The sequence below is a fragment of the Triticum aestivum genome, chromosome 1B (genome assembly GCF_018294505.1).
Source record: "Triticum aestivum cultivar Chinese Spring chromosome 1B, IWGSC CS RefSeq v2.1, whole genome shotgun sequence".
NCBI lineage: Eukaryota > Viridiplantae > Streptophyta > Magnoliopsida > Poales > Poaceae > Triticum > Triticum aestivum.
Genome location: NC_057795.1, coordinates 58,576,477 through 58,591,659, shown reverse-complemented (window position 1 = coordinate 58,591,659; position 15,183 = coordinate 58,576,477). Strand labels below are relative to the sequence as shown.

General features: G+C 48.2%; 1 protein-coding gene across 1 annotated transcript; it reads left to right on the top strand.

Moving 5' to 3' along the window:
* The first annotated feature begins 6,181 nt into the window (after positions 1 to 6,181).
* On the top strand, positions 6,182 to 14,199 carry LOC123106587 (uncharacterized). Its single transcript, XM_044528701.1, has 3 exons — positions 6,182 to 7,021; positions 7,124 to 7,270; positions 13,618 to 14,199. Exons 1-3 carry the CDS (start codon positions 6,983 to 6,985, stop codon positions 13,972 to 13,974), a joined length of 543 nt encoding a protein of 180 aa, XP_044384636.1. The 5' UTR covers positions 6,182 to 6,982; the 3' UTR covers positions 13,975 to 14,199.
* The last annotated feature ends 984 nt before the right edge of the window (positions 14,200 to 15,183 follow it).

Here is a 15,183-nt window from a genome sequence, read left to right as displayed (position 1 = left end):
TTGGTTCTAGCTAGGGTTTTGATCCATCAACCGACCCTCAATCCCGACCATGGAGCTGCCGCCACCGCCCAAGCTCAACGTCGCCCGAGGCGAGGACAGGATCAATGCGCTTCCCGACGAGCTCCTCCGGATCCTCGAGCGGCTCAGCTTGTGCCAAGCGGTCCGTGCCAGCACAGTCTCCAAGCGGTGGCGGCACCTCCCTCACTAGCTTTCGTCCGTGATACTCGACGCCCGATGCTTCCATCGCGCCATGCTGGTCGAAACCATGGATGCGTTCACGGCGACTTTCGTGTCCGTCTGAGCCCAGCGCAACTATGAGAGCCAGCGCGACCGTGCCATGACCATGAAGGCCATGGGCCTCTGCTTCTTCCAGTCGTCGGCCTCTCATCTGAGCTCCATCGGCAGCGCCATCCAAGACGTCGTCGGCCATGGCAAGACCACACGCCTTGCCTTCCAAATATCTTTGCCCCTCCGGGTAAACTCCGGCCCGCAGATCCCCGAGCTGGGGCAGCAGTTCATGTCCTTCTCCCGTGCCTACCAGTCGGCCTTCCGGTGGCTCATGTCATGGACGTGATGCCTATATTCATGATCATTGTCTTAGATATCATAATAACTTTGTATTTTTTATCAATTGCTCAACAGTAATTTGATCACCCACCGTATGCTATCTTCAAGAGAGAAGCCTCTAGTGAAACCTATGGCCCCCAGGTCTATTTTTCATCATATATTTTTGAATTTATAAACCAAAAAACCCAAAAAAATACCTTGCTGCAATTTATTTGTGTTTACCTTGTTTTACATTTTAGTAATCTTTTATATCTATCTCTATCAGATCTCATCCTTGCAAGTGACCATGAAGGGATTGACAACTCCTTTATCGCGTTGGGTGCAAGTGTTTGATTGTTGTGCAGGTGCATAGACTGGAGACTTGCTTGTACCTTCTACTAGATTGATACCTTGGTTCTCAAACTGAGGGAAATACTTATCTCTACTTTGCTGCATCACCCTTTCCTCTTCAAGGGAAAAACCAACGTAAGCTCAAGAAGTAGCAACCTTCAACATGGTAACGATGCCCAAAGGCGTCGTCGCCATCATTGGCCCAGAAAAACTTTTGAGCACTGCTTTTGCCGTCCATCTCACCATAGTCGAACAATCCATCCCCTAGTACACTCGTCGAGAAAGAACCACACCAAAGGCCATGTCAGACCCATCGCCGTTCGCGGCCGAATCCAGCCTGCCCACACAGCGAAAGAGGGCGATACACCACAACCCACACCTCAATGCAGCACAAGGACGCCGGCAAGCCAAAGCAACCCACCATGAGGAAGCCAGAGTAGCCGACCAGGAGGGATATGCAAGTGCATCAACCAAGAATTGCGCAAGGGAGACTTAGATCATGTCGCCACCGGCTGTCCACGGGCTTTTCCCAACGACCTATGTCAGCGTCGGCGAGGGAGGGATGGTGGAAGACGGGTAGGTTTCCCACGAGCCGGCAAACCTGATCATTGGTCGAGTCGGCCCGAAGTACATGAACAGTGGCATTTTTAATTAAATTAATCATATTCAGGATATTATATTAATTTATTATACCAATATTTTGAATAAAATATGTTTGTATGTACATTTCGGGCTTACGGGCCAGGCTTCGGGTGAGAAAGTGGAGCCCGAGCCCGACCCGAATGTCGGGCGTCGGGTTCGGGCCTCCGGGTTGGGTTGTCCATGAACAGGTTTACGAGCCGCCCCTCTGGAGACGGTGTGGGGGTCGATCCTTATTTTCGAACGTTGGATAACCAAAAATCAGTGGTGCCTTAACTTGTCTTGTGCGGTCAGTTTGATGCCTAAAGTCATAAAATACATAAAACTGGTGTTATAACTTGTCTTATGATGCAAATACGGTGCCTCTGTACGTATTCAGGTGTATGTCCTACCTACATGGCATGCCAAAGCGGCCATGTCCCACATGTCGGTGGGTGGCAGTGGGTGGCCCGCACATGAGGATTCTTTTTACAGAAAACCCTCCTTTTTTTATTATGTAAGAAACACCTCAAATTAGAAACATGGGTCACACTGGTTAGTATGATTGATAAACCAGAGAGAGAGAACAAAAACACGAACAAGTGTTTTGAACCTGGGACCTCGGTGTACAGCCCGCCCAAAGTGACCACCAGGTAAGCCTTAGCTTATGTAAACATTTTTTGAGCTAGACTTATAGATGTCGCATTAGTATTTATCTGTCCAAGTATTTTTTTTAATATATGACGCTATTATGGGCTCACACAAGGTTTCTTTTTATTCACCTTTTCCAATTTCATGTTTATTTTCTATATTATTTTCCCTTTAAAAAATAAATGTAAGAAAATACTAGAACTGCCATCAACTTAAATAAAGTGTTAGTGCATTTGAAAAGTGTTCAAGATATTTTTGGAAAAGGCTCTGCAGTATTAAGAATTGTAAACGTGTTTTAAAAAAAGTATGCCCTGCATTCAAAAAATTGACAACATATATTTTAAAAAATGTTCAGCATGTATTAAAAAAAGTTTATTGTGTAAATTTATTTTTATATTTCTACAAACATGTTTTAACACATTTACAGAATTTAAAGTTCCTACAAACATGTTTAACATGTTTTAACACATTTACAGTATTTTATAATATATGTTGAACTGTTTAAATTCACATAAATTTTAGAAAATGTTCATGTTTACCTATTCTACCTACATAATAATGAAAATAGAATAAAAATTAAAATAGACAATAATCAAATATTGATAATTATTGTAATTTATATATGACTAAACAGTAGTAAATTGAAAAAAAGGTAAATAACATAAAAGGAAACTGCAGAGCGCCAGTCAAAAATTTTCTCCTTTTTTGCAAGAAAGCGATAGGTTGAATTTTTTTTCTCGAATGGAGGCAAAGATTGCCACATCTATTAATTAAGCAGAAGATAATTGCCAGGTTAATTATGAAAAACCGGTCAAAAACCAGAACAACAAGGGCCAAGCCCACTCTCATAGACTGAGCACACAGGGTAAAGCCCACTCTTATCGACGACAAGTCGACCTGCGGCTAGACAACGCAGCTCCAACTCTGACGGAGAGCTCAGAAGAACAAAACCAAGCACGGCTGGCGCCACAGAAGATCGCAGAATGGGCCACCTGCAGCCAGTCATCATACACCACAGGGCCCCACCGCCGCAGCTTCGACTCCACAACAACAAGCAAACCGAGGCAAAATCATGGACACGTCAGAGAAGAGCGACTACCACAACCATTATCGCGTCGCCCACATCGCTCCCACCATCATCGTTGCCACAAAAGTCTGGTCGCCACAGAGATTCACTCGGGGCCGATGCCCTAACATCCACCACTCCGTCGCGCCCAGCACAATCAACCGGCACCGCCTTCCGGGCGCCGCCCCGACATAGCACCGCTCCACTCAAGCAGCAATGCCAAACAACCCAGTTGCCCGCAGCCCACACTGCTCATGGCAACCGGTCGCAGACCACGGACGTCGCACCACATCTGGGGCCGCCGCCCCCGACGTAAAGTCAGACAACCCCCTCTAGGGCGCATCGACCGAGTCGACACCCCTACCGGCCAAGCGGGGCAAGGATGCCACCCAACCAATGTCAAGATAGAGCCCCACCTCATAGAGCTGCCACTCACATTGTTCCCGAGATCGTCATCTCGACGCACAATCAGAAACCATCCAGAGCATCCGCCCCGACGTCCACTGTCCCCGACGACGAAGAGATCCGTGCAAACTGCAACATGCTGACTCTCCAAGACGATGCCTCAAATTAAAGAAGGAAATGGCATAGCCGCCGTCATCGCCTGCTTTGATCATCCGAAGCTAGGGATTTCTCCCGGAGAGTCGTGCAATGGAGCACCACGACAACACCTTCAAGAAGGGGAACGACACCATGGCCATGGCGCCGCTGTTGCCGGCACCAACCTAAGGTTAGTGCTAGGCTTTCGCCCGGAGATCCTCCATACCTCTGAATTCGAGCAGATCCGAAGCACTGCGTAGCACACAATCCCCATGGTCGACATCCACCGGCTCCACCTTCCGGCAGCGCCAAGCACCGCCCGAGACGGAGAACCACCACGGTTCCCAGCCGCAACCATGAACCAGATGTGGCAACGCACGCCATGCGCGCCACCACGCGCCTGCCGGATACCGGATGTCGATTTGTAGTACGGTCAGTTCATTCGAAGACACCAGATCCGTTGCGTCGCGCCTACAGGACAGCCAAGGCCATCCTCCCTCGAGCACTGATGCACCCCGCGTTCCGCACGGCAGTAGGACATCACGGGCACCCGCCAATGGCCACCGAACCGCGTCGCCGCGGATTTGCGCTGCAGCGCGGCAGATCCGAGTCGCGCGCGTGGCCACCCCTGAGCCTCCGCCCCACCTTGCACTGCGCCACTCCTGCCTACACCAGCCCACGCACCGAGCGCCGCCCTGGCCGATCGCGAGTTAGAATCCCCCCAAAGTGAACGGCCCGCGCCGCTCGCTCGGGAGGAGAAAGATGGCATCACCACCGCCGAGCCGCTCGGGCTTCGCCCAGCGACTCCTGCCGGCGGCAGGGAGGGGAGGGGGACGCCGGCGTGTGGCTCTGGCGGTGGCTAGGGCTCGCTCCCTGGCCGCCCGTGGGAGCGACCGAGGGGAGCGTCGGGCACCGTTTTGGGGAACTCCACTTTGGTGTGATATAGGTAGAATTAATCTATATAGGAAACCAGGTAGCAGTTGTACTACTTAGGGATCATTTGGTAATAGGGATCCTCCCGGGATCCCCCTCCTTTCACTGGCTAGAAAATACCTGGACCGAATCGATCCAGGGAAAGGTACCGCTGCATTTGGTGCCCAACAGAGGGGAGCGACCCCGGCCCTTTCCGTGGCCCTTCCCTGGCTGAGATTTCCACGCCTCCACAGGCCGTGGAGGAAATCCCCCTCTCGCTCGTTCCCACGACTCACACTAACAACGATCGAGAGCAACGCCGCCCACTCCTTCCTGCCTCGAGCGCTGCTTCCGATTTGGCCATCCCCAATCCCCAGTTACCCTCGAGCCCCAACAGCCAAAGGTCGATGTAGATTTTCCACGGGGTTCAAGTTTGCACAGGCTAATTTCACCACGAGGCACTTGTTCCCTGGGAGTAGCTCCTCTTAAATCCAAATGAAGCCTTACGGTAGTCATCTGCCCGGTGGCTAGCGTGCGGGTTTTGAGCCAGGACGTCTCAGTTTTGAAACTCATCAGCGAGGCAGTTTGTTTTTCTGCGGTATTAACAGACTGACATGTAGGACCTGTGTTTGGCTTTTTTATGTAATTGTTACTAAAACAATATGCGGATATTCTTTTTTGCAAAAAAGTTCTCACGCACACCTCATCAGCTGTCATTGACTGATATGTGGGCCAAGGCCACGTGGGTAGGATGTACACCCCAAATACGTATGAAGGCACCGTATTTACATCATAAGACAAGCTATAGCACCAATTTCACGTATTTTACAATTTTGGGCACCAAAGCGACCGTGCTCGACTAGCTAAGGCACCCCCCGTGTATTTTTATTTGAACATCAGTACAGACACAAGCGCTCATATACACACGCATACACTCACCCATATGAACGCACACATGCACACCCTACCCCTATGAGCGCGCGGTCGGAACGACACGCGCGGACGGCACATTACAACAAGAAACCAAGAAACCTGTACAAAGAGAAGGGGGAGGGGGGCGGGGGTTAAGGGATCAGCCTCGCGGTGCAGCGAGCGCCAGAAGCCAGGCATCTATGTGACCACGATCCTCCTCGCGAAACCTATCCCGCCAGAGCACCGCGTCATCCCGACAGCATTTGAGGTTTACGAAGTCACCTTAGCGCGCATCGCTGGAAATCCTGAAATAAATCCAGAAATAAATACGAGCATCAGGATTTGAACCCTGAAGGGTTGGGGATACCACAGTCCCTCTAACCATCCAACCACAGGTTGGTTCGCCACCTCCCGTGTATTTAACTCTATATTTCCCCATGCAAACATCCATATTAATTTCTATTGAAATAGTATCTGTATCCATTTCCCGCAACCGTGTGTTTTTGGTACGAGATTTTATGGAAAGTTCAATATAGACATGCAACAGTCGTAGCCTTGGAAAATGAAATGAAGTACAACCTTGCGGCACATATCGAGGGATGATCTACCTACTCGAAATGAATGGGATTTACGGCATAGTAAGAACTAAAAAAGTGAGCTTCTTCTGCCTCCTCCCCTTTCCCCTCCCCTTCCCGTGGTCTTATTGTTTCTCTCCCCACTCCGTCCAGCCGCCGAGAGGAACAATCCGCTTGAATCCTCCCTCGCTGGTAGTACTAGAGCACAAATCCAGTCCAATCCGATGCACTACGATCCAACCAACCACCAAATCGAAGCTAACCACGCCGGCCGGAGGGGGATCGAGGAGGAGGAGGCAAGAGTCGGATCCGGCGATCGACGGGCCACACGCCGGAGGTGCGGGGCGGAGCCGGAGCGCCGGAGGAGCCGCGGCCTCGGAGCATCTCGGCGACTGGTTCTAGCTAGCTAGGGTTTCGATCCATCAACCGGGCCCCCAATCCCGGCCATGGAGCTGCCGCCGCTCAAGCTCAACGTCGCCCGAGGCGAGGACAGGATCAGCGCGCTTCCCGACGAGCTCCTCCTCCGGATCCTCGAGCGGCTCGGCCTGCGCCGGGCGATCCGCGCCAGCACGGTCTCCAAGCGGTGGCGCCACCTCCCTCACCAGCTTTCGTTCGTGACACTCGACGTCCGCAGCTTCCGCCGGGCCACGCTGGTAGAGACCATGGACGCGTTCACGGCCGCTTTGACGTCCGTCTGTGCCAGGCGCAACTGCGAGTGCCAGCGCGGCCGTGCCATGGCTATGAAGGCCATCTGCCTCCGCTTCTTCCTGTCGTCGGCCTCTCATCCGAGCTCCATCGGCAGTGCTTCTCAATGACGAGTGCTTTGCATCTCAATTTTCGCCACCAAATGGTAAAAGCTACTGTAATTTTCTTCTGCACACATATCTTGATATGCTCTTCTTTACTAATAATTTCATCCGTCTATTTATTTGTGTTCCTCTTCTTGGTGCAGATATGGATTCACCCGGAACATCCCAAGCATCTCACTGCCATATTCAGAAATCTTACTGAAGTGTCTTTTTCTGGTATCTTCCCTGAGTGTGATCTGAGCTGGACCCTATTTATCCTCGAAGCTGCACCTGCCCTGCACAAGTTTACAGTAAGCCTGTTACTCTACCTTCTTTTTAATTTAATTAATCCACACCTTAGCCTCGATATCATGACTCCGTCTAGTATGACAGCCAGGTTTCCGAATATTCAGTATTAACAACAAACGAGAAAGTTAATCTGATTTTCAATCACTCACCAACTTGTGATGTACAGAACCCTCTGCTCACGATCTATTGAACGAATTCAAGGATACATAGTACTTTCGTAGAGATTGGAATGGGGATTGGGAGAAGAGAGGTACAGCTTGGGGAAGAAGGAAGAAGGGAGAGTCTGAGGGGGGATCGAGTTCCAATTACAATTCGCTGCCTTCTCCGGCTCAGCTACTGGGTATTTACGCACTCTATTACATGGGTCCTCTTGCCCTACGAGATGGGCCAACGGCCCATACATTTGAGTCAACTTTCGTCTTGCCACTTAGTATCTGTCCCCTTCTTCTCCTGTCTGCTCCCTGATGCGCCGTTCGTCAGCAATAGAGCTCTAGTGCTGACAGTGCCGCCCTCTTGAGATTCAGCCTGACCCCAGGCGAAGCTTGATTGTATCGTAATCCTCCGAGGTGGCTGCCTCGGCTGGAAGTCCTGTCCACTGTACCAAAACCTGCAACAATGCACTGTCACCTTTTTTGACTAATTTCCTGTCCAAGATCATACCTGGCTGCACGTTCATACTGGAAAAATCAACTGGGGCAGGCACAGTGGAGAAGACTGGTGTATGATCTGGCACAAATTCTTTGAGTTGAGAGACGTGAAACACGGGGTGGATCTGGGCTGCTGCAGGTAGCTGAAGTTTGTAAGCAGCCGGTCCGATCTGTTCCAAAACTTCAAAAGGCCCATAGAACTTATATGCTAATTTTGTACATGGTCGGTTTACTACAGTGTGTTGAGCATATGGCTGGAGCTTCAAATACACCGAGTCTCCCACCGAAAACATCCTGGGTGATCTGTTCCGATCTGCATAGTGTTTCATCTTCGTTTGGGCTTTAAGTAAGTGCGCCTTCAGCAGAGATGTATGTGCCTGGTGTTCCTTAAGCCACTGTTCTACTTCAACATTATCAGAGGTAAGCAAAGAGGGAAACACCCCATAAGTAGGTTCATATCCATAGAGAGCTTTGAAAGGGGAGCACTCCAAAGCAGAATGAAAATTAGTATTGTACCAGAATTCTGCTAAGGGTAACCAGGAATGCCATTTTGTTGGAGTATCATGTACTGCACATCTGAGAAACATCTCCAAACACTGATTCACTCTTTCACTCTGCCCATCTGTTTGAGGATGATAGGCAGTACTCATGAGCAATTTAGTATCCCAAAGCTTGAACAAATCCTTCCAAAAGTGACTGGTAAAGATCTTGTCCCTATCGGAAACTATAGTATGGGGTGGTCCATGCAATTTGACCACAGTATGTAGGAATGCTTTCGTTACCACTGGAGCAGAGAAAGGATGTTTCAAGGGGATAAAGTGAGCATACTTGGTCAGTCTATCAACCACCACTAAGATCACTGTATAGCCCTCAGATTTTGGTAGAGCTTCGATGAAGTCCATGGTGATCTCCTGCCAAGGTCCGTCAGGTACAGGAAGTGGTTGAAGTAATCCGGGAGATTTCACATGTTCATGCTTTGCTTGTTGACACACAGCTCATTGATGAACAAAATCAATGATATCTTGTTTCAGCCCAGTCCACACAAACAGTTTCCTAGCTCTTTGATATGTAGCCTGGATGCCAGAGTGTCCCCCCACAGCACTTGCATGAAAGGCAGAAATGAGTTTTGTTCTCAATGCTTGATTTGCTCCAATCCATATTCTGCCTTGATGCTTGATCACACCTTTCTCCAGAGAGTACTTTGATGTATCACCAGCAGAAATAGCTAGTTTCTGAAGCAGTGTTTGAGCATCTGGGTCCACCTCATATGAATTAAGTACTTCCTGTAGCCACACAGGTCTACTGGTGGAAGTAGTGGTCACTGCCAGTAAGTGCCCTACTCTGGATAAGGCATCAACTGCTAAGTTCTCACTGCCTTTTTTGTATTGAAACTGAAATTGCAGCCCCACTAACTTGGTCATGGCTTTTTTCTGAACATCAGTTGTAAGGACTTGGTCTTCCAACTAACACAGACTTTGATGATCCGTTTTGATAATAAAAGGCCCTCGCTGTAGATACGCTCTCCATTTTTCTACAGCCATCATAATTGCCAAAAACTCCTTTTCATAGATGGACAGAGATTGATTTTTGATGCCCAAGGCTTTGCTATAAAAGGCAACAGGGTGTCCTCCTTGAGTGAGCACGGCACCAATTCCTGTAGCACATGCATCTGTTTCAATGCAGAACGGCTGGTCAAAGTCAGGCAACACTAATACAAGAGTAGTCATCATCGCTGCCTTGAGTTTCTCAAAGGCTTCCTGGGCCTCTGAGGACCAAGCAAATGCTTGTTTCTTCAGTAGTTGAGTGAGTGGTTTAGCAATCATACCATATCCTTGCACAAACTTCCTGTAATATCCCGTGAGCCTCAAAAAGCCTCTTAATTCAGTCACGTTCTGAGGAGTAGGCCACCTGGCCATAGCCAAAGTTTTCTCAGGATCTGTCTGAACCCCTTTGTCAGAAATGATGTGTCCTAGATATTCCAACTGTTGTTGTGCAAAAGTGCATTTGGTACTCTTAGCAAAGAACTGATGCTCTCTTAAGGTTTGAAACACTATTCTGAGATGTTCCAAATGTTCTTCCAGGGTCTCACTAAAGATTAAGATATCATCCATGAAGACAAGAACAAATTTTCTGTTGTAAGCAGCAAAAATCCAATTCATGATGCATTGAAAAGTGGAGGGGGCATTAATAAGACCAAAAGGCATCACCCTAAATTGATACTGTCCACTGTGAGTTTTGAAAGCTGTTTTGTGTTCATCCTCCGTTAACATTCTGATTTGATGATATCTTGACCTGAGATCTGACTTGGAGAACCACTTAGTGCCACTAAGCTCATCCAAAAGCTCATCTACCACTGGCATTGGGAACTTGCTCTTCACAGTGATGGAATTTAGCTTCCTATAATCTACACAAAATCTCCAAGATCCATCTTTCTTTTTTACCAATAGGACAGGAGAAGCAAAAGAGCTGAGACTGGAAGTGATAGTACCAGCTTTAAGCATTTCTGCAACTTGCCTTTCAATCTCATCTTTTTGCAGTGTTGAGTATCTGTAAGGTTTGGAGTTGACAGGAGCGGCCCCTGGTAACAAGTGTATTGCATGGTTCAAAGTTCGAGAGGGTGGTAGCTCCGTAGGTTCTTTGAAGACATCTGCAAACTCCTGTAACAAGGGTTGTACTGGATCAGGAACAGGGTCAGGCTTTTTGTCCCATACTGGTTGTATCAGTGCCACTGCCCAAATATCATTACCTTTGTGCCATTTCATAGTTTGTTCTAGAGTGACCTCCTTGATGTCCTCTGTAGACTGTGGAAGAATTCCTTGCAGCTTAACCAGACTATCCTTGTGATTGAACTGGATCCATTTGTTTCTCCAGTGACATGTCATTTCCCCTTGAGCTTCCAACCAGTCCATGCCCAAAATGAGATCATAACCTCCCAAATCAAGAACTTTAAAATCATACTCAAATGTGTGTCCCTGGATCCACCAGTTGAGCTGGGGCACTTCAGAATTACACAACAGTTTCTCTCCATTGGCCACTGTTACAGAGATTTCTTTGGACAGTTGTTGTGGTGTCACTTGAATTCTGGGCAGCAACGCTGAATCCATGAAACTGTGAGTACTATCGGAGTCTAGGAGAATAAGTACCACTTGATTGCCAATAAGAGCTCGCAAGCGAATGGTTCTAGGGTGATCAGCTCCAGACAAGGCATTGACAGACAAGTGCATTTCCTGCTAAGCAGTTTCTTGTTCTTCTACTACATCAAGTATATCATCCGACAAAATGGCTTCAGCTGCACTAGTCATGGCCATGACTGCAGTAGGAGTGGGTGGTTTCACACAAGTATGACCAGGTGCGTATTTGTCACCGCAACTGAAACACAGGCCATTAGTGCGCCTATACTCCTTCAATTGCCTTGCTTTCCATAGCTCTCCAGCTGGTGGAGTGCTTGGGCGTGTGTCCGGCTTGAAGAAGGCAGTTCTGGTAGTAAAACTTCTGTTAGAGCGAGCACGCTGTACAATCTCTTCCTGGATCAATGCATATGAAGCTGCTTCACTAACAGTAGTGGGTAGCTGCATATCAACAGCAGCCCGGAGTTCTTCCTTGAGGCCCAGAGTGAACCTCGTCACCAAAAATGTGTCACTCAATGTCGGTTCATACAACAAAAGTTGATACACTAGTTGGGTGAACTCCCGTTTGTACTCAGCCACTGATCCGGTCTGTTTAAGTAACAACAGAGCTCTCATCTTTGTGCGATGAACATTCACATCAAACTCCTGCATAACTGCCATCCTAAACTCATTCCAGCACGGCCACTGATGCAGAGCCTTGTATGCATGGAACCAATTTGCTGCATCACCAGACAGGTGCAGCGTAGCTGACGTGACCTTGAATTCTTCAGGGATAGCATACAGTGAGAAGTAGGCCTCACATCCATCTAGCCAGATACGAACATCCTCTCCCTCAAAACGGGGAAAATCCATTTTGGGCATCCACGGTTTCTTCAACTGAACTTCTGTCCCAAAATGCTCTGTTGCAGAATGCCCAACTTGAGTCACAAACACAGGTGGTGGAACGGCCGGTTGCCTATGCTGCGGTGGCGTATCCAAAATGCCATCGCTAGTGGACGCGCTCGGAGGAGATTGCTTCGGTCCTGACTCACGAGCAGCTGCTGCCTGCTCCTGTCTAATTTCCCCAATCGACTTCATCGTGAGACTGACATTGTTCTAAACAATATGCATCAGCACTGCCTGTGTCGCAAACTGCTGATCGAGGGAATCCAAGCGACTAAACAGATCATCCAACTTACCCAACTTGTCGCCCACCGTTTGCAGAAGCTGCAGCTGTTCTCCCACCCACGCCTCGATGGTCTCCATGGCATCCACCACGAGACGTGTCTGCTGATTCGGCTTGGGGGGCGCCGTAGTCGCCAGCTTCACCGCCTACCAGGAATCGGCGAGTACCAGGGAGTTTTACAGCAGCCGCTAACCCCTTCCTCTGCAACCGACTCCAAACACCGCCGTGCAGCGCCAACCGAGTAGCCCACCGGAATTTCACACACCCAGAGGATCTGAGTGCAACCGTGAGCTACCCTCGATCCGCCGCCGAACAGTTCACCGCCGCCGCCGAAGACGCCGCCCGTGCCGCCAAAGAACTGGGGCCACCCTCCGCCGCCGCAGACCCAGCCAACGAACGGGGATTTTACGAGAGAACCCAACCCGACCGTCGCCGAGCCCGATCCCGCCGCCGATCGACCCAAATCTGATACCAAATGTGATGTACAGAACCCTCTGCTCACGATCTATTGAACGAATTCAAGGATACATAGTACTTTCGTAGAGATTGGAATGGGGATTGGGAGAAGATGTACAGCTTGGGGAAGAAGGAAGAAGGGAGAGTCTGAGAGGGGATCGAGATCCAATTACAATTCGCTGCCTTCTCCGGCTCAGCTACTGGGTATTTACGCACTCTATTACATGGGTCCTCTTGCCCTACGAGATGGGCCAACGGCCCATACATTTGAGTCAACTTTCGGCCTGCCACTTAGTATCTGTCCCCTTCTTCTCCTGTCTGCTCCCTGATGCGCCGTTCGTCAGCAATAGAGCTCTAGTGCTGACACAACTCTAGTCTTATCACAAGTACTCCCTCCGTCCCATAATGTAAGACGTTTTCTGACATTACATTAGTGTCAAAAAACGTCTTACATTATGGGACAGAGGGAGTAGTATTTTAGAAGTAGCGCATAGAGTATGCATAGTAATTGGGATATATGGAACACATGGATTGTATTGTGTATGAATGATAGTGCAATGCAAACAACAGTTTTGGCATTCCATTTATATTTTGCAGAGAGACAACGTCCGTGCAAGACAATAAATAAATAAATCATGTTGGATCGCACTCGTGTTAGAGTTACCTGAAGCATGTTAGCATATTTTACTTTGCCTAGGATTTAGTTCATGCAAGGTTGTCCAAACTCTGCACAGGCATACACTTAGATTAGATACTAAATGTATGACGTTTTTGACATTACACTAGTGTCAAAAAACGTCTTACAATGTGGGACGGAGGGAGTAATACTTAACATGTTGCAAAAAATTTAATGGCAGATATATTTAGTTTGAACTGTTCCTGCATTGCCCTGCATGGGTTGGTGTCGAGTTCAATTAACTTGTGTTATTTGTCTTGTATGCCCTTGAGTGAAGTTATCTCGAGAGCGGCATGCATGTGACATACCGTCTCAGGACAGTGCCGAGAAGACCAACATGGTGTGGGAACCATCCAAGGATTTGAAGCACCTAAAGTTGAAGTTGCTCCGGATGTACGGTTTTGAGGATGAAGACAAAGTGACAAACTACATAAGGCTAGTCATGGAGCGAGCTGTGGGGCTGAAGAGAATCGAGTTGCGTGGTGAAGTCCCATGTGAGAAATGCGATGCCATTTACCCAAGGAGATCCCAGGTGGATAAAGGTCGCAGGCGTCGGATCAAGGAGCGACTCACACATGAATCCTCCTCGGCCGTGGGGATGATTATGCTCGTAGCGGCTATGCCCGCGCGATAGGGATCGAACCGTCCCGCTGGTGAACGATTGCGCCTAACCACCAGAGCTCATGAGCTTTCGTGTTATGGCGCGCCCAGTAATAATTTAATTTCTAGGTACTGATAGCCTGAGAGTACTTGATCAGTGTGGACCTTGCAGTGTAGCTAAATTGTGTGTGCTGCAATCTGGATGCATGTTATTCTTTTGAGTACTTGCATACTGTACTTGCATAGTGTACTTGCATCATGTTGTGGGCATCACTCAAATTCTTCACTTCTTAGGGAATCTTTGTTCTTTGTTTTTCTTTCTTAAACACTGGTGGTTTCTTTAATGGAAATCGACAAGGTAATGCCTGCTCATGACTGATTGCTACACAAATGAGTTCTATTAGTTTTTGAAGGATATGTTCAAGAATGATCTACTCTGTTTTCTCCAAGAATTCTTCAATAATACTGTTGATCTAACTGGCATTAATAAGCTACTCCCTCCGTCCCATAATATAAGAACGTTATTGACACTAGTGTAGTGCCGAAAACGTTCTTATATTATGGGACAGAGGGAGTAAAAGCTAGAGCCACTGGACTGAGTCCATCACGGTGAGCTGAGAGAACTCTGACAGCACGGGGGTGGAAATAATGCTACATCCTGTTATAAAATCCGAGGCGAGAAACACAGCATGATGTTTGATGATAGAGTTAGTCTGAACCCTACATCTACAGGGGCTCATGTGCTACTTCCTGCATATTAGATCAATATATATATAATGTAACAGACAGAAACTCTAAAGGGGCAGTTTTACTCATCAAAACATGGTCTGTGCTACAAATGTTCAGGCTTGAGAGCCATGATGCGGTTGGATGGAATTTTCACAGAAAAATACAAGGGTGAAACATGAATGAGATTGAAACACACTCCCTAGGCGCCAGGGGAAGTTCTGAAACTCGGGAAACTACAAGAGCCACTGGACGCAGCCCATCGCAGCGAGTCGAGAGAACTCAACAGGTGGTGCCATTACAAATTCAAGGCGTGGAGAAACAAGCAATTACAGCAACATAAAATCTGGACACTACGCTCGACGATGCAGTTTGACTGGATCCCGCATCTTAAACAGTGTTTGTTGTACACCAGGAAATGGGGCATTGTTTGATCAACATGAGAGGTTAGCTGTAATATGCACCTAGAAGGACTACATAGAGAGAAAGGATTCGGAGTCGGTGAACTGCATGTTGA

What these genes read in the sequence shown, in the direction of transcription:
- LOC123106587 (XM_044528701.1), top strand. Translation starts at nt 6,983, where the DNA reads ATGACGAGTGCTTTGCATCTCAATTTTCGCCACCAAATG. An exon ending in TCAATTTTCGCCACCAAATG is followed by an intron (nt 7,022 to 7,123) that starts GTAAAAGCTACT and finishes TTCTTGGTGCAG; the next exon opens with ATATGGATTCACCCGGAACA. An exon ending in CTGCCCTGCACAAGTTTACA is followed by an intron (nt 7,271 to 13,617) that starts GTAAGCCTGTTA and finishes CCTTGAGTGAAG; the next exon opens with TTATCTCGAGAGCGGCATGC.